The following is a 26,700-nucleotide window of genomic DNA, read 5'->3' on the forward strand; positions in this document are numbered from 1 at the left end:
TATACTGAGCCGGATGAACCAATGTTAGGACTCCACTTCCTCTCTTCATATATGTCTCTGGGTGTGATTTTTAAAAATATTTGTCTAAACAAAAACAAAAAAACAGGTGATAAGCATCAAGAGAAAAACAGGCATTGACAGCAAAATAATATAAATGCAAGATGAGAAAAGAAATATATATTTAAAAAATCAGGAGTAAATGGACCAGGTACAATTATAAAATTAAAAATGGGGTACGAAAGCACAATGTTCATTAGACAATGAATTAAATGGGTAAGAAGAAGAAAGGCCTTACCTGTTTACAGATGCTGCCAAATAAAATCATATTTTGACAGCATTGCCATATGTTTAATAAATAACCTCCAAATAGAAATCTGTTCCTATTTAAATAAGTTCTTTATTTAAGACCATGAGGACTGATATCTTACTTTAATTTGGGGGCATGAGCATCTGCTTTGCATGCAGATGGTCCTGAATTGAATCCCTCTGTCCTGAGAACACCCACCCACCCCACCCAAGCAGTACATGCAATTGGAAGTTTAGTTCTTTATTGGCAAAGCACTTGATTACATCAGCTCCTACAGCGCAAGAATCACATGCACCACTCCTGTTAAAAAGCTAGTGCCGGGCATTTCCTCCTTCATTCCTGTGCTCCAGCAGTTGGAGCAACAGTGCACCTCGCCTCCTCCAGCACATTTAACACATCTTCTGACAACATGGTGCATGCAAGCAACCAACAGTTCCTCCTGTGCACCAACCCCAGCTGCTGCTGTTGCTTTAAGCCCCTCCTCATTTTCTGAGAGAGTAGAGGAGGAGACAGAGGAGATTATAATGACCAGACACTCTCTTCCACCTCTATGCCTCCCTGAAACTCCACACACCCCGACTCATAGGTGGCTCACAACCCCAGAAATCACTGGTCCATTCGGACTCCTTCCTGAAATTCTGGAGAGCCACTGCTAGCCAATGTAAGCATTACTGAGCTAGATGGACTGGTGAATCTGACATAGTATAAGTAATCCTTCTAGGATTATCTCTCATGGCTTGTTTGAAAGCCAAGCTTTCAAATACAAAAATGCTACCATGTAGTAGCTTGAAATCCCTTCCAGAATTATATGCAAAGTACTGGAAAGGGCCAGCCACTGCCCAGGAATTTGAAGAAAGAAAGAAATCTGTGATTTTTAAATAGATAGTATAATTTGTGAGTTTGGGGGCTGCGTGCGCACACACATATACTAACACACAACTCATTGTGTCCAGTGATATCCAAACATAGGAGAAAGCCACCTCCTCCACCTCGGAAAACCTAGTTTGTAACTGTCACACCAAATTGGGTAAGTCATGGCACACTCACATTTGGTCCACCATCTTGATTCAGTATGACATATGGCATTCAAACATAGACTAAGACTGCTGCCTCCATCTTGGGAACATTTGTGCTCAGTTGGGTGACAATATCTCAAGAGGTTTCCAAATCGACACAGTTGCAACTTAGCACATCAAACTTGGTGACAATATTTTGAGAGGCATCCAAATTGGCACAAGTTGGAACCATCCTGCCAATTGGGCAACAATCTCTTCAGAGCCATCTAATTTGTTGTAGTTTGGAACTGTCAAGCCAGATTTGGCAAATACCCAACAAATGGGGCAACAATGTCTTCAGAGTTGTCCAAACTGGCCTAGTTTGGACCTGTTGCACTCAAAAATGAATGAAGTCATACCAAAGTTATGTTTCCATTCACAGTCTTGATTCAAAATGGTGCATGGCATTCAAATGTCAACCTTTGTACAGAGTTTGGTGATGATATCACAAGAGATGGTTAAATCTATGCTGAAAAATAGGCAAAATCACCCCAAAGTGATGTTTTGGTCCACTATCTTGATTCAAAATGATGGCCAGCATTTGCACATAAACAGTAACTGCCTGCCCTGCCTCAGAAACCCTCATGCCAAGTTTGGCAACAATATTGTGAGAGGCAACAAAACCTATAGAGGGGAAATGGGCAAACAGACAGACAATCCACTTTCCAAAATTTATAGTAAATAATAGGCCTTATAGACTTCAGAAAGAGGTGTCGCTTTTAACAAGAGAAAGTAAAATATTTTTACAAAGATATTCTTTTGCTTTAACACAGTTATTTTGAATTTTCTTTTTTCCCAGTCAATGTTTCGGAACAAAATATGTAATCAAAATTCATATAGCACCTACCTTAAACCAGGGCATGCATCAGGCTTTAATTGCTTTTTAAATGCATGGCAATTATTTCTTTGGAACTTTTTAAAATACCCTTCCAACCCCCCTTTCCATGGCACATACAATATAAACATCATGCAGGAACTGTAAAGGCATAAACAACCAGTCTTGCTCGAGGTGGGGGGGGGGGGACAGACTGCAATTATCATTTAATCACAGTTAATTATATGCTTAATGTACCTTGAGCAAAAAATTACTGAAGCTGGGAAAAAGAATCCCACCAGACTTTGCATTACAGTTGCGAAACACTGTCACCTCCTCCTTGACAGAGAACGAGATAGATACTATACAGTATTGCACATACCCTAATGCTTCTGCCTAATTGTGCTTAACATATCAAAAGGAAACTTAAATTCACCCTCTTTGGGGAGGTGGCAGAGGCTATATCTGTGGGGCAGGGAACAGATAGCTCCATGTTGCAGTTTCATGCAAAGGGAAGATTTATCTAAATACTTGGGTGGTAGTTTCAGCCTTTATTGAGGGCTGTACTGAATTGTTTTGTCGCAGTGGGGAGGTGCTGTCTGTGTATAGTGGAAGATGCTATTCCAAGGAACACAAAGGTTGAACTGAAAGGGAAGTGCAACCTTTCTGAAATGAACATTTTCAGAAGGAGCAAAACTGAGCTGCAACAATGAAGAGTCTGCAAACAATGTGACAGCAATAATCCTTAATTCCAGTGCCTTTGTTCCCTGTGCAGCAATGAGGATCTGTAGTCTTAGCTCTCTCTGCAAACCCACACTATGTATCCTTAGAGGTGACGCATATTTCAAGGCACCTGAGCAAGCCTGAGAGTGACTAAGGAGAGATTTCATTGCTCATTTATCTCAAAAATACATGTGCACGCAAAGAGGTGCAGGGAGCGCTTGATGCGGCACTGAAAAAATAATCTGCCCATTGTTCAAGTAAGTCTGAATAAAAATTAAAAATAAATAAAAAAGCTAAGGCGGTTACACTCAGGAACCAGAAATAAAGTTGGGTAGGAGGATTATGTTATCAAGGTTCTGCGTTTCTGACATCAGGTGGCTCTCATTTGAACTCCTGATATCAGCTGAGAACTGGAGAGGATGCTGTCACTTCAGAAGGGAAAAGAGCCGAATGATGCCACCAGACAGCAGCTGAGGCTACTGATATCACAGAGATTGCAAAGGCCAGTGGGACATTTCCTTGGCCTCTGGAAGAGCACTTGAGAACCCAGTGGAGATCATTTAGTGAGCAAGATGTTCCTTTGATGACTGGTGCTTCTAAGACAAACCACAGAATACCCATCAGCACCTTCCTGTTCCAGTGCACCGTATCCAAGTCACCCATGTAAGCCTGATGTAAACAGCATTTCTACTTAATTCCAAGTGGCTGATCAGTAATTTTCTCACTGTTTTCATGGTTCCCCAGGCTAGAGGATTAATGCAGATATTCATTTATTGGCTGCGGACTGGAGTGTGTGTGGAGGTGAAGGGGAAACAGTCCTTTCAATTTGTAAGGAAAAGCTTTAGCAGCAACAAAAAAAGTTATTTTGCAGGAGCAAGCACAACTTAATCCCAGCAGATTTGGCAGAATCAACACCTTTCTAGCACTGCATCAAATCTGTGTGTCAAATCCATGAGGAAATACTTCTTATTAATCAGCCCACCTCCATCAAAAGTAGGGAATTTTATAATCAACCCCCAGGTATTGAGTGGAGACAGCACTGGATTGCCCCAAATCTCTGCCCATCAGTGCTGCAAGTAGGCACAAGGTTTAAAGGTGCTAAGAACCACAACCCCCTTAGCCAATGTTTACAATAAAATGATGTAATAGAACACCTGCTTGTCAAAGTATTGATGAAAGGAAGAGGGCAAACACAGGAGCATCAGAATTGGCGTGACTGAGCCCTCACAGTCTTCCAAAATGGAAAAAAAGAAAAGAAAAATGTAAAGGTGACTAGCATGGAAACCCCCGGAGCTACCTATCTGAAATTTAGCAAGGTAAATTCCCTCTGTAGGAGTTACTGTACCTCCAAATATTATGACCATATGTGAAAAAGAAAATGTTATGGCCATTTTCATTTCACCGTGTAAGTCATTGGGAATTCTGGTGATTCGTTATTTCCAAATTGTCATCCAGAGTTGGATCTGGGGTGGGTTGGAATGGGTCTGGATATTTCTGCAGTGGATCAGGTACAATCCAGATTTAAAAAATGGGGCCACAAACCAGATTGGAATGAGTCCATGCACAGCCCTTCTACTATTAAATGTTTTAGTGGTTTTTTCCCCTTACTGATACAAGGGTGGAATCTACACACATATAAAAACTGTTCTGAAAATGCTTTTTTGAAAAAAAGCGCTTTTAAAAATACATTGAATTTTCCATAAGGCTCACCATCGCCATCTAGTGTCGTATTGTATGTTGCACTTAAAACACACTTAAAAGTTTTTATTTGCAGCTATATAACTGAGTCCAGAGTGAAGAGGCATAGCAGACACTAAATGGAAACGAACTAAAGAAGAATGGCAACTTAAGCTGGCAGTATATGTGCATCTTGCAGACTTAACATAAGAGAACAAGAAGAATGCATGCTTGGAAAATGTTTATTGAATACATGGGGGGGGAGAATTGTGTACACTTGAAAATGTTGGCAGCATTAAGATAAATACAACAGTGCAAATAAGTTTTGATGGATGGAATAATGGAATATTGAATGGTTTATTTTTGCAAAAAATGCAGGGATTTATGATATGCAAAATGAACCATGGAAAGAGAAGGAGGAAAGTCATTGATATGTTAAGGATGTTTAAATGAGTATTTTAAATTGTAAAACAAAAAAAATTAATAAAAATAAGAGAGAGAGAGAGAGAGAGAGAGAGAGAGAGAGAGAGCACGCACTGTAAAAACTCTGTTCAACATGTTTGATTTAATTGCATCGGAGGGTTGTATTGGGGAGATAGCAAACCACCTTATGGAGCCATGGGCCTAAAGATAGGATGGGGATGTTTTAATAAAAAGCAGACACAACAAGGCACTTGAGTTGGCAAATCACATCCGGCACAGTCAATATGGTGACACAAGAGCACGAAGTTCGGTGGCTCAGCTTATGGTGGCAGCATGCCATGTCTTCCAAAATCAGCAACCTGTGCCAGACACTTTGAAAGAGGGAGCAAATGAGATATAAAAATTGGCAGCATGTTTGGAAAGTGACATGAAACAGTGGGGGAAATGTCAAATTCAAGTTTTTGGGATTTTTATTTCTGTTTTACTTTTTTTACATATCTCATAGCTAAGAAAACAGTGGGGGGTGAGCTTCTGTGCCCCTTTCTTCCCTCAAATTGCAGAGCAGGGTTCGAGCAGAGACTGGGGTGCTCACAGTTTGAGCAGATTTGTTAGGTCTTGAAGGACAGGGACCAAGTAGGGCGAGTTTTGGGGCCCATGACTTAAATCCACCCCTAAGTAGGAACCCCAAGTAGATCAGTCCACTAAATTTGGCCAAGTCCTGATCCAGATTAGAATGATTTATGGATATCTGTGCATTGCTCAAGTTGGGCTGAGACAGCCCCGGTTTGCAGCAGCTTGGCAGCCCAGAGTGAACTGCAGCTGTCATAGTTTGGGGTGCTAGGAAGGAAAGAGAGATAGGCATCAGGTGAGAAGAAACAGAAACCACAAAAAGAGGAGGAGGGACCTACTTAAGTGGCTGTATCTTCCTGGGAGAAGCATCAGGAGAATGCCTTCAGATGTGCAATGCAAGATGAGGGGGGGGCGGGATTTGATGTCTTTGGGTATGGGTTGTACACCCAACTTCTCTTGCTCATCCAGCCTCTTCTTCCCACCTTGTGTTCCACCACCTGAAGCAGGTAGGAGGCTAAGCATTGATTAATCCTGTGGGGTGCTGCTCCTTCATGAGTGGCTTCCCCACATGGAAGGTCATCGTGAAAAAGCAGTACCTTTGGTGGGTCTGCCTGGCTCTCCAGAGACTTGGACCACTGCCGTGCCTGACCGTCCGCCGAGTCCGCTCGCGGCAGTTCCTTCGACAGCAGCAGAGCCAGGGAACTTGGGCTCAATGCCACATTTGGTCACATCACAGTCGCTGCCAGAATCGGGTGGCCACCTGGACTCTGGTACTGGCCCTTGGTGGTCCAGCAGGGTTTCCAAGCGCACAGCATATTTAAAAGACTATGTTCACTGGACAAACTGCACATGTAAAGCTGTATGGAGAATAGGGTCAATTAATATGCTTATGTGCCTTACTGAAACCAATAAGGGTATTGCTGTATGTAATGGAACCACTATGATTGTAACTAATGCCTTATCTCGGTAGGGAGGGGTGTTATGTATTGAAGTTCTCACCCTGGCCACCAGGGGGGTTGTGTACAGTGGTACCTCGGGTTACATATGCTTCAGGTTACATATGCTTCAGGTTACAGACTCCGCTAACTCAGAAATAGTGCTTCAGGTTAAGAACTTTGCTTCAGGATGAGAACAGAAATCATGCTCCGGTGGCGCGGCAGCAGCAGGAGGCCCCATTAGCTAAAGTGGTGCTTCAGGTTAAGAACAGTTTCAGGTTAAGAACGGACCTCCCGAACGAATTAAGTATTTAACCCGAGGTACCACTGTATATAGTTTTCACTCAGGTCCATGTAAGTTAATTTAGGTGGGAAACCCTGGGCTGTTGTTGTTACAATGTTGACAGCCAATTGCCTATAAAAGCAGGCCGGCTGAGCTGTTCAGTTCAGTTCAGTTCCAGCTTACTTATAAAGAACTGCTTGGATAAATCTCTGTGTCGTCTGCTTTGTCCACTCACTACTTAATAGTACCCAACAGGATCAAGCCCTCCTGCTCTCAGTCACAGTGGTTCTTCCTTCCCTCAGCCTTTCCTGACTGTATTAGGGTTCTAAAAGCTTTAATTATATATTGTGCCCACCACACACACACCAAATTGAGCTGAGAACACATCCAAGGCAGCACAGGTAGTCCCAGGCAAGCCTGAGCTGAGTTTGACTGATCCAGGGCCTCTAGATCAGGGTCACAGGACAGATCATGGGGAGGTCGATGTACAGCACAAGCACAAGTCCAAGCCCTTATGAGCTCTGTGTAGCCAGGATTATCTAACACAGTTCAAGAGTGAGCTGTTGCCTCAACAACACGCAGCAGATCTCTGAGGTCTTATGAAAGCTGACTAACCTGGTGGTTCCTTGGAGGGCAGGGTGCTAACAAGAGGCATCTGTTGTTTAAAAGGCCATCCCCTGGAAGAGGCAGAGAGCGGATTAAGTGGTGAGGAGAGTCGCAGGAAGCGGCATTTGAGGCATGTGATGAAGACCACAAAGGATATTTAAACAGAGAGGACTACAAGGTGGCTGTAGTGATGCTGTTTGGCTATAAGCCCTCAAAGGTGGAAGTGGATTCAGTCATGGCTTCTGTGAAGCAAAATCAATCTGGTGTATCACTTGAAGAATTTCTAAATCTTATGAGTACAAAGAAGGCTGCACATTTTTACCAAAGCGAAGTAAGGCAGCTATTCACTGCTTTTGACAGGCAACGTAGAGGATATTTGTCTTTAGAAGATTTCAGAAAAGCTTTCAGTGCTGTGGCCCCAAAGCTGCCAGAGAGGACTGTAGTTGAAGCATTCAGGGAAGTTGATCAGGATTCTGGTGGCCATATTAGCTTCAAAGACTTTGAATCGGCAATGAACTATGGACAGGATAATTTGTCAGCGCTTCCTCTCATCTAATGAAAGCGGCCAAAGAAAAAACTCCATAGCCAAGGTTTTCTAAAATCTACAAAACATTTTCCATCAGAATCCTTTTTAAACAAATCAAGGTAGATATGCTGCCATGAACAAGCTGTCTTTTGAACCTTCTATGGAATGTATTAGGTCTTTAAACATATATTCTGTTTTTCCAATAAATTGTTTTTTGACTTCTGCTTCCTTTAAAAAAAAAAAAGGCCATGCCCTAATTCCGTAGCCATTGGCTTCAGAATCCTGCAAGGCAGTGCCCACATGGGCGATCCATCCAACCTTGCCATTGCCGCCAGGGTTGTGTGGCTATGCCACCTTGCGGCAGCAGGATCTCACCAGGTGTTGTTAAGAGAATGGGAACCATTTACAATATATATGAAGAGACAACATGAGGAGTTGGACTCATTGGCAGGGTTTGAGTAAACATTCAAAAATGTTAATAATGATGATGATGTAAATGTATTAGGAATTAATTGGGGAAATAATACACAGGATGAATAAATTGAAAGTAAAACAAAGTGAAAGTACGAGGGAAGTCCAGGGGAGGGGGGCAGGAAAAAATGGAAAATTGTTAGAGAGATATTTCATAAAGGATGTATATATCAAAAAACCAATAGAAACCTTTTTTTTTTTTTTAAAAAAAAGCAAGGCTTCTGGGTAGGGTTGGTGCTCAGGCAGTGAAATGACTGGGCTGTCCCTGCTTACGGCTCCTACAGCCGTAACTGAGGCATGGGTTACCAAAGAGGAGTAGCTCCTGAGCCAGAAGAGTAAGCCAAGGCTACACCCTCTGGCTTGGATTGTCTGGGAGCAAGGGGTGATGGTGTTCCAGGTGAAGCCCCCGCTTCCTCTGAGTCCACCTCTGAGCTAGAACCAGAATTGTGGCCCAGGTATATGACAGTTTTGTCAGCCTGTGGTTGTTGGTTATGTCCCTGAAACTGTTAATCCCACCCATCGCCTTCCAAAGTATCCTCTCCAAGATGCTGACTGAATTTAGCAAGGAACTAGGACAAATTGCAACTTGTGAAGCCTGAGTATTTAAGATCTGCGGCATCACTGAGACAAAGTGCAGAGTTTACGGTACTGTCTGCTGTGATTACTTTGCCATGGAAATGCCTTTCATATCCAGATCACTAGATTAAAATGTAAAGCAATTTCTCTCCCTTTCCCTCCTTTTCTTATTTTGTCACTGCTACAGGCAAAGGGGGAATCAAAATGATGGGACATATTTATAACTGCTCTGTTTGTTATTCAATAGAGGCGTTTTTCGTTTGGTGTTTCTTTTGGTTTATAAATTCTATGTATAGTTTAAAATGTCTATGTAACTTGTCAGGAATCTAGTCTCCCAGCAGTTATTATTACATATTACCGTACATCAGACACTGCTTTGCCTTCCTCAGGATATTAGTGTGCTGGTTCCCAGAGCGACGGCCAATGTTTGTTTCTGGTGCTTCAAAAACTAACATATTGACAGTTTCATCCTTGGCACATCTACACAGAAGTAAGCCCTATTGTGTTCCATGAGTCTTACCCTCAGGTGAATGGTCATAAAACTGCAGCCATAATAGGTTCCCTTTCCCCTTTCAAATTAACACTGCAGCACTAATGTGAATTTCCTGGGAATATGATCCATTGAATTAAATAGGGCTTGCATTGTGAGTAGTATTATTATTACGATGACAACTATTTCATTTCACTTCTATCCCTTAAAGAAAAAAAATCCCAAAACAGTTTACAACCTATATTAAAACATCAAATAAAGCAATAAAAAACCATTACAGAATAAAATCAAATATAAAATATATTGTTACAAGCCATCCCAATCTCTGCCAAGTGGTGTGAGACTCCAAGGATTTAACCAGGATTTGCGTACTTTTGGAATGGGCATGGTGGAGATAGCAGGGTCTTTAAGAAATATGGTTTATTTACACATATTTACAACTGAGTTGTCCATGGAAGGGGTGCAGAACATTGTACCCCCAGAGTGTTTCAGGTTGGTCCCCTCATAGCTTCAACAAGATTGGTTCCAGAGAAGAAGTCAACCACACTCCTTCATCTCTACATGCAGCCTCTCCCAGCCAGCATGCATGGAGTCCTGGTGCCTCCCTTTTTCTTCCCAACACCTCCTGCTCCAAACATAACTCAAGCCCCTTGTACAAGGAGTATTTTTTCCTATGGTGACATCACACCCCCTGTAACCCTGGCAACTTCCCCTTCCTAACTTTGCTATTTTGTTTTGCTAACTAACACACAGCTGGAGAACATACCCTTCTTTCCTGACACTGAATGTCACACCTTTTTTCAGATTAATGACCCTGCCATCACCTGTCTTTGTTCTTTGACGGCACCTCTGTCAGCTGATGTCCTGACCAGGAGAACTGGCTCAGCCTAAATTTTTACACTGCTCCTGGTACCTTCCCTTAATATTCCAAATATTAGCTAAATTATGCCATTTACTAAATTAAGGATTATGGGGGATCTGCCCCCTGCAATTCATAACAATATGTTAAAAGCGATAGGAAACTAAAATATTATCTTTGTTGTTGTTGTTTAGTCGTTTAGTCGTGTCCGACTCTTCGTGACCCCCTGGACCAGAGGACGCCAGGCCCTCCTGTCTTCCACTGCCTTCCACAGCTTGGTCAAACTCATGTTAGTAGCTTCAAGAACACTGTCCAACCATCTCGTCCTCTGTTGTCCCCTTCTCCTTGTGCCCTCCACCTTTCCCAACATCAGGGTCTTTTCCAGGGTGTCTTCTCTTCTCATGAGGTGACCAAAGTATTGGAGCCTCAGCTTCACGATCTGCCCTTTCCAGTGAGCACTCAGGGCTGATTTCCTTAAGAATGGAGAGGTTTGATCTTCTTGCAGTCCATGGGCCTCTCAACAGTCTCCTCCAGCACCATAATTCAAAAGCATCAATTCTTTGGCGATCAGCCTTCTTTATGGTCCAGCTCTCACTTCCATACATCACTACTGGGAAAACCATAGCTTGAACTATATGGACCTTTGTTGGCAAGGTGATGTTTCTGCTTTTTAAAATGCTGTCTAGCTTTGCCATCACTTTTCTCCCAAGAAGCAGGCGTCTTTTAATTTTGTGACTGCTGTCACCATCTGCAGTGATCATGGAGCCCAAGAAAGTAAAATCTCTCACTGCCTCCATTTCTTCCCCTTCTATTTGCCAGGAGGAGATGGGATCAGTGGCCATGATCTTAGGTGTGTTTTTTATGTTGAGCTTCAGACTATATTTTGGTCTCTCCTCTTTCACCCTCATTAAGAGGTTCTTTAATTATCTTAGGCATGGATAAACTGGGAATGGCAAGCAAGTAGAATTCTATTGCTCTTGTGTCCTGTTTGCAGGCTTCCCACAGGCATCTAATCAGCCAGTAGAATGTCACACCAGTTGGGTCATTGCCTGATTCAGGAGGCTCATTTCCTTAGGAGGTTCTTGTCCTGTGAGCCCTCCTGATTTTCAACAGGGATTGAGCTTTACAGTGCAGTCCAAAACCATTATCCACCAGGTGAGGGCAACCTGGGCATCACTCCCTCAACCCACCTGATGCAGCTAGGGCTCAGCCAGCAGAATAGATACCAGCATAAATTCAAAAATAGGGTCATTCTGATGACATGGCAGGGTAGGGTATAGAGATGGACAGCTACTCCAAACCTCTTTCAGCTCAGTCACATGACCTGGCAACCTGGCAGAAGTTGTGCCAGCAAAAAAATGGCGGTACCAGTCAAACTTGATAGCTCAGTTGGTTAGATTGTGGTGCTAATAATGCCGAGGTTGCAGGTTCAATCCCTGGGACAGCTAAACATTCCTACATTGCAAGGGGTTGGACTAAATGATCCTCAGGATCCCTTCCAACTCTACAATTCTGTGATTTATGATTCTATTTTAATGGCTTGTTTTTTGTCTGCCAGACTTGGGCCAGCTTAGCCAGCAGTAGCCCCACTACTAAACCAAGTTGGGAACAGGGGTACCTTGTGCTGGCTTCACATAGATTCTGCCAGCTTCCTATCCTTATGATTGATCTGTTAGACTACACTCCTCACACCACACTTATTATGGAGCAGCTCCTGCTGAACTCAAAGGCATTTATGTCTGAGTTAAGATTGCACTTTGTGGGTGGTTATGAAGCCTCTTGATTAAGAGAGAGACATTAAACACGCTCCATTGTAGAATTGGCTAAAATTTTGCAATGCAAGGCTGACAGTTGTTGCCAGCATGCCAGCAGTGTGCATGGTCACCCACACTCTTGCACACACAGAGGGCATACATGCATAAAAAAACAGAAATACACACAGGATGCACACACACACACATACAAGTACAGAGCGCCTCTCCCCAGCTGATCCATGCAGTTCTGCTTCTGTTATTGCCCCCTCTCTGCTCATCCAGTGATCCATTGCAGGAATGGGAAACCTTTGGCTCTTTGGCTGCTGTTGGTCACCAGCTCCAATCAGCGTCAGGCAATATGGTCAATGGTCAGGGAGGATGGGAGTTGCAGTCCAGCAGCAACTGGAGGGCCACAGGTTCCCCATGCATGAGAAGGGGTGAGATTATATTCCTTGGAAAACAGTTAGCCACCTGTGCTCCTTGACTTCAGGTTGTATTAGCTCACCCAAAATCACTTTGAATTGTTCCAAGGGTGTTGCTGGGGTGGTGGTGAAAGAGGACATGAGCTCTGGGTTATTTGTTATGATCCCCAGATCTTCTTCTCCCTCTCACTTTTAAAACCTCAAAAAACCAAAACCTTATTTACAGGGTACCTGGGCATCCTGCAAAACACAGTGCAAGTGACCACCGCTTGTCCGAACCAGAAACCATATTAATTTGCCTAGACGGCACTCCATACATTTATGCACATTTCCACAATATCCTTTAAGTGCCTAGTGACACTCCTGCATTTCTTATTGTTCAGCATACACTGGGCTCAGCAGCAAGGGCACTTGCTTTTGATATTTCTGCATTAATATGCATGTCTCTTCTCCCCATAGACAGGAATGAATTTAGCTGCATAAGAATATTATCTTGAATATGATCTGCAGTAAAGGAAAGGGTGATGTAACAGGTTAGCTGCAGCGTGGTCAAAAAGAAAGGGAAGAAGAAAGTACATGCTTCAGAATTAATGGTGGGTGAACTCTTCCTGTCTTGATTCAGAATGAATGGGGCTCAGCAAACTGAGCTACTCCCCCACCAGTAAAAAGTGTGTGTGTGTGTGTGTGTGTGTGTGTGTGTGTGTGTGGTTTGTTTCTGAGTCCAGTTCCAAGCTTCAAACACCGCCACATCCCCAATGATATAATGGGGAATGCAATGTAGTCTAAATGTTTTTCATGAGTCCCTGAAATCTTCCACATATGAAAGAGTGTTCCAAATTCAAAGAGCTCTAGAACCTGATGTCTGAGCTAAGGACACAGGTGCTCTGGGGAAATTACATTTCCTCAGGTCCCTGGGCGCCTAGGAATGCAGCACTCAAGTCACCAGGGAAGAAAGGAGGCATGCTAACTCAGTTTAGGATCCAAGCTAGAGAATTTTCAGAGGTGTGGCACTCACTTTTTAGTGGCTGACTGCATTACAGGCCCTCAGAAATTAGTGTATTGAGCAGAGTAATGATCAGCAGCACCATTGCTAACCAGAAGTGGTCATCAAGGCTGCCTTTGTCAATTCCAGGGTTTGTTTAGCAGAACTGACAACAGTGTTTCCAAGGCTACTGGCATAAGTCTGTCTCAGTTTTATTACCCTGAGCTTCTACTACCAGAAATAGCCTTGCAGTCTATGGTACAAAAATAAAGCTCGGCATAATATTCCCTAGTCTACAAATCTACTCCTAACTGGAGCTGGGGAGAGTCTTATGGTGGTTAGAGGTAAGTCTTATTCAGCAAATGCACCTACTTCACTTGATCAACTATCTCCAGTTGACAAATTGTTATATTAAACTAACTGTCACAAGATTCAGTGGTGACCATCAGCTTAATTGCTTTTAAAATAGATTAGACCATAATTTGTTGGACTACAAATCCTATCATCCCTGACAATTGACCAATGCTAGTAGAGGCTGATGGGAGTTGGAATCTCAACAATATCTGGATATCACCATGTTATATGTCCCTGGATTAGGCAAATCCTGGGCGAAAAGTTATTCCAAATGTTCTTTGCCTAGTTGGGCTATGCTCCAGCTTCTGGGGTTTCCAGAGGGATCTAATTGTGCAAGGATGCTGGACTTGAAGGTCCTTTGGTCTGGTCCAGCAGTTCTGCTCTTGCATTTGAGATGACCATGTTTGATTGATTTCATGAAGCCCTTAATTTAGGGTTGCCATATTTCTAGGGTTTTTGCAGAATCTAAAGAAGAAGAAAAAGAAGAAGAAGAAGAAGAAGAAGAAGAAGAAGAAGAAGAAGAAGAAGCAGCAGCAGCAGCAGCAGCAGCTATTTTTAAAATAAATTCACCAAAATCAATACTTCCGACATGGGGCCAGATTTTCCTGGACGTTCAAGCAATGTCACTGTTTCTAACGACTGATTCCCAGCTATGTCCAGATGTATAGTAATCCTACTTAAGTATTAACCCCTATTGAAAATAAGACTAACTAGCTGTAACTGAAATATGTGCATAGCTTAACCTTCATTCATTATTCCACCCTCTGTTGTCTCTCTGTGTAGGATCTTATATTTTAAGTGACATAAACTCTTAGCAGTGAAGAGCTTCTGGAGTCTATTAAAAGGTCGCTTCACCTTCCGGGGTGGGCAGTGTTGTGGCCAGGCATATGGGCCCTCAAGGTGACCAGGCTAGGGGTCGGGAGATTGATGCCAGCCCCCACCATGTCACCCCTCCCAGCCAATCCATACTGGCAGGAGGTATGGCCATGGGTCATTTAAACTATGGTACGGCCGGGGTTTCCCTCTCTTGCTTCCACACCAGATCTGGACTGACAATCAAGCTGCGGTCAACGTCCTTACCAGACAATCTTCACACTGAGATTGGGTGTTACACCTTTATGCTGTTGTGTCTGAAATCTAGCATTGTTTTTTCAGCCAGATTTATCCCAGGGCTTAACAATAAAATTGCTGATACATTATCCCAGTTCCAGATGGAGCATTTCCGGTCATTAGCACCAGAGGCCCAGCAATTACTGGAGCCATTCCTGGAGCATCTCTGGAACCTTGGAAGCTTGATGTGATACAGGGAGTATTGGCTTCTGTGGCACCATCCATGCTTAAATCCTACAAGAAGGCGTGGTCCGATTTCATTGTTTTCCGCACAAAATCGCTTTCCATCAGGCATAAGTACCCTCCCACAGAGGATCAAGTGTTGCAATACCTTGTGCACCTCTATAGGTGGGGTTGCACGCCTAAAATGTTATCCATTCAAACCACTGCTAATGTCTTTTTCAGCAAATGCATTTATTCTGTTGACCCCTGTGCAGCATTCGTGGTGCGTAGGGTGATCAAGGGTTGGCGTAGACCAACCAAACACGGAGGGTAAGAAACCAATCACATTTGACCTCCTGTGTCATATCTGCAGAGTCTTAAGGACCATCGGCTAGTCAAAATACGAAGGCTGATTGTTTTCTGCAGCATTTTCCATTGCATTTAGGGGGGGCCCTTAGGGTGGGTGAATGCGTTAATGAGGGCAAGCTCAGCACCCTCTCCAGGGGACTTCTAATTGAAGACATGAACCTTTGCCCTGATGAACTGATTGTCTGCATTCATAACTCCAAAAGTGACCAGTCAGGTAAAGGAGCCCTCATCAGGCTCTCAGCATTGGAGCACAAGGACCCTTGTCCAGTAAAAGACACCAGGAGTTATCTCTACCTCAGGCCTCCTAGCCTGGGCCCCTTCCTTATTCACCAGGACCATTCTCGCTTGCCTAGACATCAATTTACTCGTGTTACGCATAGGTCCATACATGCTTGAGGCCTCCTGGCCATGGATTTCACGACCCATTCCTTTAGAATTGGGGCCACCACAATGGCTGCCCATTGGGGGTCTTTCTACAGATAGGATACGCATATAGGCGATATGTCTCTAAGAACCCGCAATAACAACGCCCTGTCACTCCTTCATTTTCAGGCTTTTCGGCAATTAACATCTGGATTGTGGGGCACAGCATCCTACCCTGGGCCCACATGCACACCATTGATACTGGCATGGGTGGCAGCCTGGGGCTTCCACCGAATGTGAAAATCTCCTGGTGGGTTAGACATGGTATGAAGTAGCATGAATTCATGCCCATTGTGTTGTCCACTGTGATGCGACACAGCCTACCCGATGTACTGGTTGTTCAGATGGGCGAGAACGACTTGGTTCTAAGGAAGGGCATTGACCTGACCTGGAATATCAAGGAGACTTTGATAGCCTTGTGACCTTGTACCTAGAATTAACCGTAATTTGGTGTCGGCTATTGGAGAGGCGTTGCTGGCGTGATTGCCCTGACCTGGTGGTTGTCAACAGGACCAGGAAGAAAGCTAATGGTGCAGTTGCAAAAAAGGTGCAACAACTGAATGGCTGTGTGGTACGGCATCCCACTATCACGTTTGACCAGGAGGCTTTGTTCTGTAATGACGGCGTACATCTTTCCAACATGGGAAACAATATTTGGCTGGAAAGCATCATGAGAGGAATGAGAGGCTGGTTTCAGGGGTGAGGGCATTGGTGGTGAGCTGTTTGGACTCAAGTGGCGACTAGGCATTGGGTAATCCTTTGTTTAATGGAGGGGAGGTTGTAGTCTCCACCTGCCCCTCCTAGATATGGGTATCCTGTTAAAGGGATCTGGGGGTGTGGATTCTCTCCGAAGCCCAGGCGTGGGCTAGGGCCATGCCACTACCACAATGGGGTCTCCTCGGCGTGCCACTATTTGATGTAAGTCATAGGGCTCTCCCTTCTAGTGGTTTACCCTTAGTTTGACTCCCAGCAGATGGGCAAGAGGTAAGATACAGCCTGGTTTCACCCAATACCTAAGCCAAACCACTCACATCTGTAACCAGTAAAGCTGTGACCTGTTTTAGCCCATAATCTAAAACACTCGTGTTGGTGTGTTTATTAATTTTTTAAAAAAATAGTTACAATAATCCTGCCAATGTTCTTATCTGTTTACAATTTATCTGTAAATATTCAATAAACCATTTCCATTCTTTTATTTAAAAGTTTGTTATCTTGATTTCTTATTGTTCCAGTAAGTTTCACCATTTCTGCATTTTCCATAAGTTTTTGTATCCATTCTTTCTTTGCTGGGACTTTACTTCATTGCCACTGTAGTAGCATACATGAATAAGTTTTTATACAGTTTAGGTAGTTCTGTTCCTAGAAAAGAAAAAGGAAAGTGTGTTTATTAATCACTGGGGAACTACTGGGAATGGGGCCTTGGCTTGTAACTGCTCCTTGTGGTGAGCCAGCAAACTACAGCTGGTTACTTTTCAAAAGACAGGCTTTGCCCAGCCAGGTTGGGCACTGGGTTCTTATGGACAGGAAGGAGTATAATAAAACTTCCTGCTCCATTTGAACCTTGTTTGAGCCTAAACAGGAAGGTCTTTCTGAGCTCTGGCATGTTCATAGATTCTTGTTCAGTCCTCATTCCTGATTATTGGTGTGCTCCTAGATTCTGCCTCCTGGCTTGTCCTTTAATTCTCACATAACTATTGTCTTGTCCCGTGCCTCCTGGGTCACTTAAGAACTGTTGCTGATGACCCAGTCCTGATACAGGCACACTTATTTCACAGGGAACTTGAATAATTGAATCAACTTAGAATTATGTCATATTATGAATTCCTTTGTAGCAACATCATTGGGCATTACAAGGGGTTGGACTAGATGAGCCTTGTGGTACCTTCCAACTGTACAAGCCTATGATTCTGTGACATAGGAACCTGCCTTATGCTGAGTTAGTTTGCCTGGTTCAGTACTGTCTACACTGACCGGCAGCGGCTGCCCAGGATTTACAACAGGGGTCTCTCCCAGCCCTATCTGGGGATGCCGGGGTTGAACCTGGAACCTTCTGCATGAAAATCACATTCTTAACCACTGAGCTATGGCACTTCTTGTAGCATACTAGCATGCTCCATCACACTGTTTGGGAATCATTGTTATATGGGATATACGCCAGAGCAGTAGTTAAGAATGCTGTGCAATGAGATGATGTGTTGCAAGCTGCATTAATAGCCTAAATGTGTCCCAATTCTCTATATAAATTTCTTTTTTTAAAAAATCCAACCAACCCATTAGGAGGATGTTCAAAGTCCTGGCTGGTTTTGGCTCCATCCCAAACTCTAGTAAACTCATAATCTCTACCCTGTTTGATTCCCTCTCAGGATTTAATTTCCTCTCCAAGAAGCAGCCTACTACTTCTATTCCATTCTTCTTTCTAGGAATGCATTGCTCAGCTTGCCTTCTTCTGCAGGTGTTAGTAAGCAAGAGGACCTGGATTCCTCCCCATATCACTTTCTCCATCTCTGCAGTGCTATTTTTAATACAGGAAGGAAGCCAAGGTTGACAAATACATACAGTTGTGTAGCTTTATTTATTTGCCCCAAAGATAAGGTTGCAGTTAATTTCCTTGCATCTGCGTTTTTCATGTCAACCCTCTAGAAATGACTGATTAATTATTTCTGTTTATAGTTTCTTCACCTGTAGCCAGACAGCTCCCCCCCCTCCCCGCTTGTGAATGTATTTACTGCGGGAGTTAATTGCACACTTACAGTTAGGCCTGCTTCCAAAGCACCTCAGCTGCAATAGGTTCCAGGGAAGGTGTCAGGCAGAAGCAGCTCATTGCATGGGGCAGAGCTGCTAGGCTTCCTTCCTTGAAGGTTTGTTGCTGCTATTTTCCAGGAGGGAGAGTGTCATGTGAGCCCCAGTGAGATGTCATGGAGGGAATGGGCTGGGCCTGACTGGAGTTAGGGAGGTGAAATAGGGGCCTCGAGAAATGTCTGAGCTGCTGGATGGTGCAAGTGATCAAGAGAATCAGGAGCTGGATCCTGGGAAAAGTTGTTTGAGATGCAAAACAGCACTCTAGGCAGAAATACCTAGTCAAATCCTTATTTCACTAGGGCCTCAATATCAATCAGGGTCAATAAGTACCACCAAGCTATGTCCTCCATCAGAGGCCATAACCTATTCATGCAGACCAATACCAAAACCAGGCACCAGTCTAGCACATCTCACAACTGAGGCTGAATCATTCCATAGATCATATGAGCTGGTGACTTGAAGAATCACCATTTGGCTTATTACTTGGCTCATTAGCTTGAGCAATCATATATATATATATATATATATATATATATATATATATATATAATTTTTCTGAATGTTCCACATAAATTTCCAATACATATTACAAAAAAATCTTTTATATTATTGACTTCCCATTCCATTTTTCATAATGTTTTTATTATCAGCCCCTTTGCTGCATCCTCTCTTCCCTCTTAAATTTTAACATGAAAAATCCCTGAGCAAGTTTCAAACTATGAAACTATGAGTAACAGAAAGAATTAAAGATTACTGTGTTATGACGCTTGAGCAATCTAAATGTAATTGATGGGCAAGAATATAATGGTCAGGGTGATATTCACAGCAGACATTACCTCCCTCTCTCCTGATCCTCCATTCTGTTTGAGTTACCCACTTGGAGGTCATAGGAAAAGGAATTTGAATTAGTTAATATTGGGGTGGGGGTGACTTTGGATGGGGGGGGTGAGGTTTGGTTATGAAGTTTGGTTTGGAGCCATCTGAATTTATGGAGAAAGATTTATCATTTGGATAACTACAGGCTGGAAATTGATGGAGAAATATTTTACTCCCCATCTCTGTGGCGAACTAATTACCCGACTGTCTGAGAGCATGCTAAATAGCATGCGATAATCCGGCGTTTTAGAAGTTATGGGCTTATAAATTTCATTTGTTTGTATTTATATGGATGACGTTGGCAGTTTTGGAAATCCTTTTGACAGCTAAATTGAGAGGGCTTGAACATTTGCTTTACAATTTATTTCCCAGATAATGAATCGCAGCAAGACGTGATGCTGTATAAATGGACAGAATCAAGTGTCACACATACTGTGTGTTAAACAAAACAATGCTGGCAAGTCTACAGAATTAGGCAAGGAAATGTAGACTGTCAGGGAAAGCACCAAGAACCTTTTCAGAAATGAACCTTTTAATGCTGCAGTAATTTATCCATTCACTGGAGCAGTTGGCGTTTAGGGCTAAAGTTCCAGCATCCCTGTTAAATTCCATGATTAGAAATGTAATTTTAAAAATTAGGCATCTGCAGCCAAAGATTTAGTCAGTTATTTGAAATCCAGTTTTTCCTAATTTCATTGCATCTCTTCGCAACCTTAATCCTGTGGAAGGTTTCCCACTATGCACTTCCTCCAACGCCTCTTTCTCGGTTCCCCAACCCTCTTCTATTGTTACTTTCAAAGTTCTCCATCCTTTCATTCTCTGTACACCAACCCCTTTACTCCCTAAGAACATAAGAAGAATCCTGTTGGATCAGGCCAATACCCAATCTAGTCCAGCATCCTGTTCTCACAGTGGTCAACCAGATACCTGTGGGAAACCAGCAGCAGGACCCAAACACAAGAGCACTCTCCCCTCACTTAGTTTCCAGCAACTGGCTTCCAGAAGCATTACTGCACCCAACCATGGAAGCATTACTGTTCCCTTAGCCCTGCGTACGTTTTCTGACCATTCCCAATTTCGGAACAAAAGGTCCTAGGTTCAATCCTCAGTTTTTCCATGTAGAGTTTTGAGAGAATGCTGTCTGAAACCATGGAGATGCACAGCCAGTCGGTGTAGAAATAATAATAATAATAATAATAATAATAATAATAATAATAATAATTTTTTAAAAAAAAAATATTTATACCCCGCCCCCCCCAGCCAAGACCGGGCTCAGGGTGGCTAACAACCAATAATAAAAACAAGTTGATTAAAATACAATTTAAAAGATTAAGATACAACATTAAAAGATTAGGATGCAGCCTCTTATAGGAGGAGAAAGGAAAAAAAGAAAGAGAGGGAGGGAGGGAATCAAAGTGATTCTAAGCCAAAGGTCAGGTGGAACAACTCTGTCTTACGGACCCTGCAGAAAGAAATCAGATCCTGCAGAGCCCTGGTCTCATGAGACAGAGCATTTCACCAGGCCGGTGCCAGTGTTGAAAAGGCCCTGGCTCTGGTTGAGGCTAATCTGACTTCCTTAGGGCCCGGGACCTCTAGGGTGTTGCTATTTATGGACCTTGAGGCTCTCCGTGGGGCATACCGGGAGAGGCGGTCCCGTAGGTACGAGGGTCCTAGGCCATGAAGGGCTTTAAAGGTCAAAACCAGCACCTTAAATGGACCCTGTACTCCACCGGGAGCCAGTGGAAAAGCACTGGGTGAATATGCTCCCATGGAAGGACCCCGTGAGGAGCCTTGTTGCAGCATTCTGCACCCGTTGGAGTTTCTGGGACAGCTTCAAGGGCAGCCCCGCGTAGAGCGAATTACAGTAGTCAAGCCTGGAGCTGACCATCGCATGGATGGACCAGGTCTGTGAGAATAAGGTAACTTCCTGTGTTCCTATAAAAAATTCCCACAGCACTTCTGCTCTTCTTCACACCCCGGGTCTCAGTCTCCCTCCTTTCCACAGCCTCCCTGCCCCCCAAGTCTAGCTGGCCATTTCATATTCCCTAATAGATTTTCAACATTCCATGGTTGGCCTTTCCCCCTAGGCAGTCATGTTAAAAGTTTTGTACTATTGCTGAGAAAATGCCCAGATCAAAACTGGGTTATGTCTGAAATTAAAATTCTGGGACCATTTCCCTGGGAATTACCTAATGCAGACCTGAAATAGAGAGAACATCCACGTTTGAAACAGCAACACCACTCCCCAGCAAATCTGTTCTCTATGCCCAATACACGTTCTAATTTGTTTTCAATGGTGAGAGAACTTTTTCAACTCAGTGTCTTAGGAAAAGCAATTATAATAAAGCTATGACAAACTCTAGCAAATGAACATAATCACTGTATCTGTAGAAGCTTTACAGAGAGCTGACATTTTGCCTTCTCTTTTGTTGTTCGCAAGGTGTATGGAAATAACAGGAAGACCTGACATTTCAGATAATTGCTCTTTTAGCGTACAATGTTAGCAATTATTGCAAAATGTCAATTAAATGTTGGTGCCCATGAAATTCAGCTGATGGAAATGTAGGGTAAACAGTACTTTGCTACTGCATAGCCCTTCTATAGAATCATGATGCACCAATATAAAATTCAAAATTCAAGATTTCAAATAGCATTGTTTTCCCATTGGAGGTTCTGAGATTGGTGGTTTCAGTTACTTCTTCAATGGGAAAAGACGCTCCACTGGTGTTTTGGGAACACTCACAGCCGGGTGCACTCTGTGAACACCTTTGAACATTTTTTATTATAATCAGATATATCATAGTCAAGTTCATCAACATTATTCTGCCATTACAAAAAAGGGCAGATTTCTTTCCAATCTTCCACAACTTACATTCCACCACAAGTCCATTTTTTCTACCCAATTGTTGTTCTACAATCTACCTTCTTTCCTGCAAACCAGTACAGTGGTACCTCAGGTTACATACGCTTCAGGTTACATACACTTCAGGTTACAGACTCCACTAACCCAGAAATAGTGCTTCAGATTAAGAACTTTGCTTCAGGATGAGAACAGAAATTGTGCTCCGGTGGCGCAGCAGCAGCAGGAGGCCCCATTAGCTAAAGTGGTGTTTCAGGTTAAGAACAGTTTCAGGTTAAGTATGGACCTCCGGAACGAATTAAGTACTTAACCTGAGGTACCACTTATTCATTTCTGCCATTTCCAGACATTTCAATAACCATTCCCAATCAACTGAAGCTGCTGACATTTCCCTTTCCTAGTCCACACCTTCTGAGCTTTTTGTGAGTGTGAGAACTGGGCACTAATAAAAGCTTGACATTTTTTGGTCAAACCCAGTGCTAGGGGTGTATAAAATTACTCCAGTCCATTTCAACATCCATTCACACATATATCTGGTATTATCTTTTCCATTGCAATTGGTTTATCTTGCACAAGTCTTTATTCTATTCCATTATCTGCTGATGCGGAAATATATTTTTTTCATGTAAAATTGTACTGCACAATAGATATGCGTGTTTCAGCCATCAACAGATCTTTACAAGTCATTTACCTTCCTTCTGTGTTCCCTTTCAAAGTTAATGAATTTCCATAAGGGTAGACCTTTTAGTCTTTTGAAGCAAAAACAACCCCCAACCAAATGTTTTGTGGTACCTTAAAGTCAAAGTTAATGAAATAACTAATGTCACAAAGCTATCTGTGACTGCAATATAAGACGTATCTAAAGGTGAAGGTAAAGGGACCCTTGACAGTTAAGTCCAGTTGCGAATGACTCTGGGGTTGCGGTGCTCATCTCGCTTTACAGGCCAAAGGAGCTGGCGTTTTTCCATTCCGCAAACAGTTTTTTTGGGTCATCTGGCTAGCATGACTAAGCTGCTTCTGGTGAAGCCAGAGCAGCACACTGAAACACCATTTACCTTCCCACCAGAGCGGTACCTATTTATCTACTTGCACTGTGTGCTTTCTAACTGCTAGGTTGGCAGGAGCTGGGACTGAAAAACGGGACCTCATCCCGTCACGGAGCCTCGAACCACCAACGTTCCAATCGGCAAGTCCAAGCCGCACAGTGGTTTAAACCACAGCGCCACTCATGTCCCATATCTACTCAGTATCTACTCAGAAGTAAATGTGTTTAGGATTTCAACCTTAATCCATTTTCTGCTGTGGATTTTAAAAAGCAATGGACTGCATATGTAGCCTATAGCAACAAATGTCCATGTTCAACAAACATTACTTAAGGGAAAAGAAGAAGAACAGTAAAGTTGTGAGGTCTGAACAACAACAATTACACATGAATGAATATGTAAATAACCTATTGTTGTGAGTTTGGGGGAGGGAGTCAGACTCCCCTAAATCTCTGGATTCAGTAAAGGGTTAGAATTTAAGCAAACTCCTAAATTCTTGGATCTAGAAAGGGTACATCGGCTTCCTCATGAGGTAATCACTTGATAATGGCCAAGTCATTGACCTGACAAAAGGTAGACACATGGGCTATTGGGAGACTCAGTGCCAGTTGGCCAAATGGGTGAAGCCCCTCCTCAGGACCTGGTTTTAGTTAATAAGGCCATTGTTAGTTTTTGTAGGATTGCAGTTGGCAGAGATGTGCTAGCAAAACTGTGACAGGCTGTAAAAGGAGACAGAGAGCATGACTGATTTCTGTTTTGGATCCAAGGCTGCTGTGCCTATGGAAGAAGCAAGAGATTGTCTTGGAGTGTAATGCTGTGAACCCCTCCATTGTAGCTTAAGGTGGTTGTTGGCATCCATCTGTCTCAGGAGACAATGGAGTGCACCTCTGGGAGTAAAATCAAACTGATGGAGAATCGCAGCACCTGCTGTGGCTGCAGAGATGGGTAACTCGTAACTGCTCCCTCCCCAATTGTTTTTGCTCTGCTAGCAGCACTGAAGTAACCTTTCTGGGGCACAAGCCTAGGCAGTGTTCATAGAGGTCCTGGGCTGCCCAGACAACAAGTTCCCCCCTATTGGTCTCACTGATGTAGACCAAAGTAAAGCAGAGCAATACATTTGGCACCAGCTTGGCTGCAGGACTTGCTAGAAAGAAGAGTACAAGGCACCATCCAACTGGCTTACAGACTCTCTTCTGGATTTGTGAACAGTTTACTTCTTAACATTTACTTCTTAACACTAGAATTTCACACTGCTCAGGGTTTGGGGTGGTGTGTAACTCTACATTGCAGATGTATTCCCCATCAGCTCATATTTTAAAAAGGTGTTATTGCCACCTGTCAATGACAAGAAAGGCCACCTTCCACTATTCTATGTCATGCTTTGATGAGATAAGAATCAGTCCACTTGAAGGTGAGCAGAATCTGCTGGCTAGGTTGACCCAATGAGAAAAGAATTACCCTTCCAGAAAGTAAAGCATTTTGAAGACCAACCTTCTGCTTTGTTAACCTTTATCAGCTGCTAAGAATCCAGGCGGTGAAGGCACCTTCTGAACTGTTTCTGTCAGCAGCAAAAGGCTAATGCATGTAGAGGGTTGCTGCTTTTGTAAAACTATTCTTCTCTTAAACCTCAAAGATCTTTCCCTTTGTTTGAAAATGTACTTAACATAAAGCACAACAGAGATAAAGACAACACCTAGACCTCAGGATTCAGAATGCAGCCCAGTTGTTATAAGAACAAAAGAATGAGCCATTCACCATGCTATATCAACACTCCTGCTCACAGAGCCCTCAAAACCTAAATAAATAAATAAAGTTGTTTTAAGCAACTCATGTGCCCCATTTCCCCCTATTTGCCAGGGAAAGACTCCATTTTTCTAGTGCGTTTTCCCTACTTTTTCCAGTAGAAGGTACCATGTTCAAACAATTTAAATTACAGGATATGTTGTTCCTTGGGGCTCAACTCCATCTTCAGGGACATTAGAAAGTACATTGCTAAACAGAAATAGTGATGGCCACCAACTTGGATAGCTTCAAAAGAGGACTAGACAAATTCATGGAGGAGAAAGCAGTTCAGCGGCTACTAGCAGGAAGTGTGTTGCTGCACCCAAGTCCTACTTGGAGGCTTCCCACAGGCACTGTGGAAACAATATGCTGGATTAGATGGACCATTGGTCTGATCCAGCAGGCTCTTCTTATGTTCTTATTTACAGGGATGGATGCAACGTAGTTTAACAATTCAGTACTCTGCATCAGGAATGGAGAACCTTTGGCTCTCCAGATGTTGGATTTCAGCTTCTGTCATCCTTGACCTCTGGTTATGCTGGTTGAGAGTTGCAGTCCAACAATACAGTGGTACCTCTAGATACGAACGGGATCCGTTCCGGAGCCCCGTTCGCATCTAGAGGTAAACTAACTAGCAACGGCACGCGCGCATTGCTTTTCGCCACTTCTGCACATGCGTGTGACATCATTTTGAGCGTCTGCGCATGCGCAAGCGGCGAAACCTGGAAGTAACACACTCCGTTGCTTCCGGGTTGCCAAGGAGCGCAACTCGAACGCGCTCAACTCGAAGCATATAGGCCAAAGGTTCACCATTAGCACTATACATGTTTATACTATTCATGTCAAAAGTATGTCCCATTGAATTCATTACTGTTTATTACCAGCTAAGTGGATAGAGGACTTCAGTCTAGAGTATGAAATATCTTCTTACATTCTTAAGCCACACACAGCTGCAACTGAAGATAATTTGAAAAGAACTGGTACTAAGGTTGGTGATATTAGAGAAAGGTCTTTTCTCAAGGTTGTACACTGAGGGTTGGATTCAAACTTACTCAGGTTAGACCAGACCCACTGAAATCTGAACTAACTTACGCCCCATTGTTTTCAGTGAGATTGCCCTATGACAAAGTCTGGATCCAACCAAATATGTTATAAATATTTTGTTATTACACATAATTTATTAATCTTCTACACCACCATCTCAAGGACATGTACACATGAAACAATTGAAAACAATTAAAAGCACAAATGCAACAAATTCATTTAGAACAAGATTAAAATCCTAACACTAACGGTAAAGACCCATTTATCCCACTGTGAAAGCCTGTTGGAACAAAAATGATAGGCAACTATCATACTGAAGCAGGAATGCTATTCCACAGAATGGAGCAGCCACACTACAAGCCCTGCTCTGAGTTACTGCAGAGAGGACTTCTGAGATATTTGGAA

The 26,700-nt window shown here is 43.0% G+C and overlaps 1 protein-coding gene across 1 annotated transcript; it reads left to right on the forward strand.

The window, feature by feature from the left end:
• The first annotated feature begins 7,472 nt into the window (after window positions 1–7,472).
• Window positions 7,473–8,143, forward strand: LOC128406548 (EF-hand calcium-binding domain-containing protein 11-like). The gene has a single exon (XM_053374039.1). It carries the CDS (start codon window positions 7,584–7,586, stop codon window positions 7,947–7,949), a length of 366 nt encoding a protein of 121 aa, XP_053230014.1. The 5' UTR covers window positions 7,473–7,583; the 3' UTR covers window positions 7,950–8,143.
• The last annotated feature ends 18,557 nt before the right edge of the window (window positions 8,144–26,700 follow it).

The sequence above is a fragment of the Podarcis raffonei genome, chromosome Z, assembly GCF_027172205.1.
Source record: "Podarcis raffonei isolate rPodRaf1 chromosome Z, rPodRaf1.pri, whole genome shotgun sequence".
Taxonomy (NCBI): domain Eukaryota; kingdom Metazoa; phylum Chordata; class Lepidosauria; order Squamata; family Lacertidae; genus Podarcis; species Podarcis raffonei.

What these genes read in the sequence shown, in the direction of transcription:
- LOC128406548 (XM_053374039.1), top strand. Translation starts at nt 7,584, where the DNA reads ATGCTGTTTGGCTATAAGCCCTCAAAGGTGGAAGTGGATTCAGTCATG.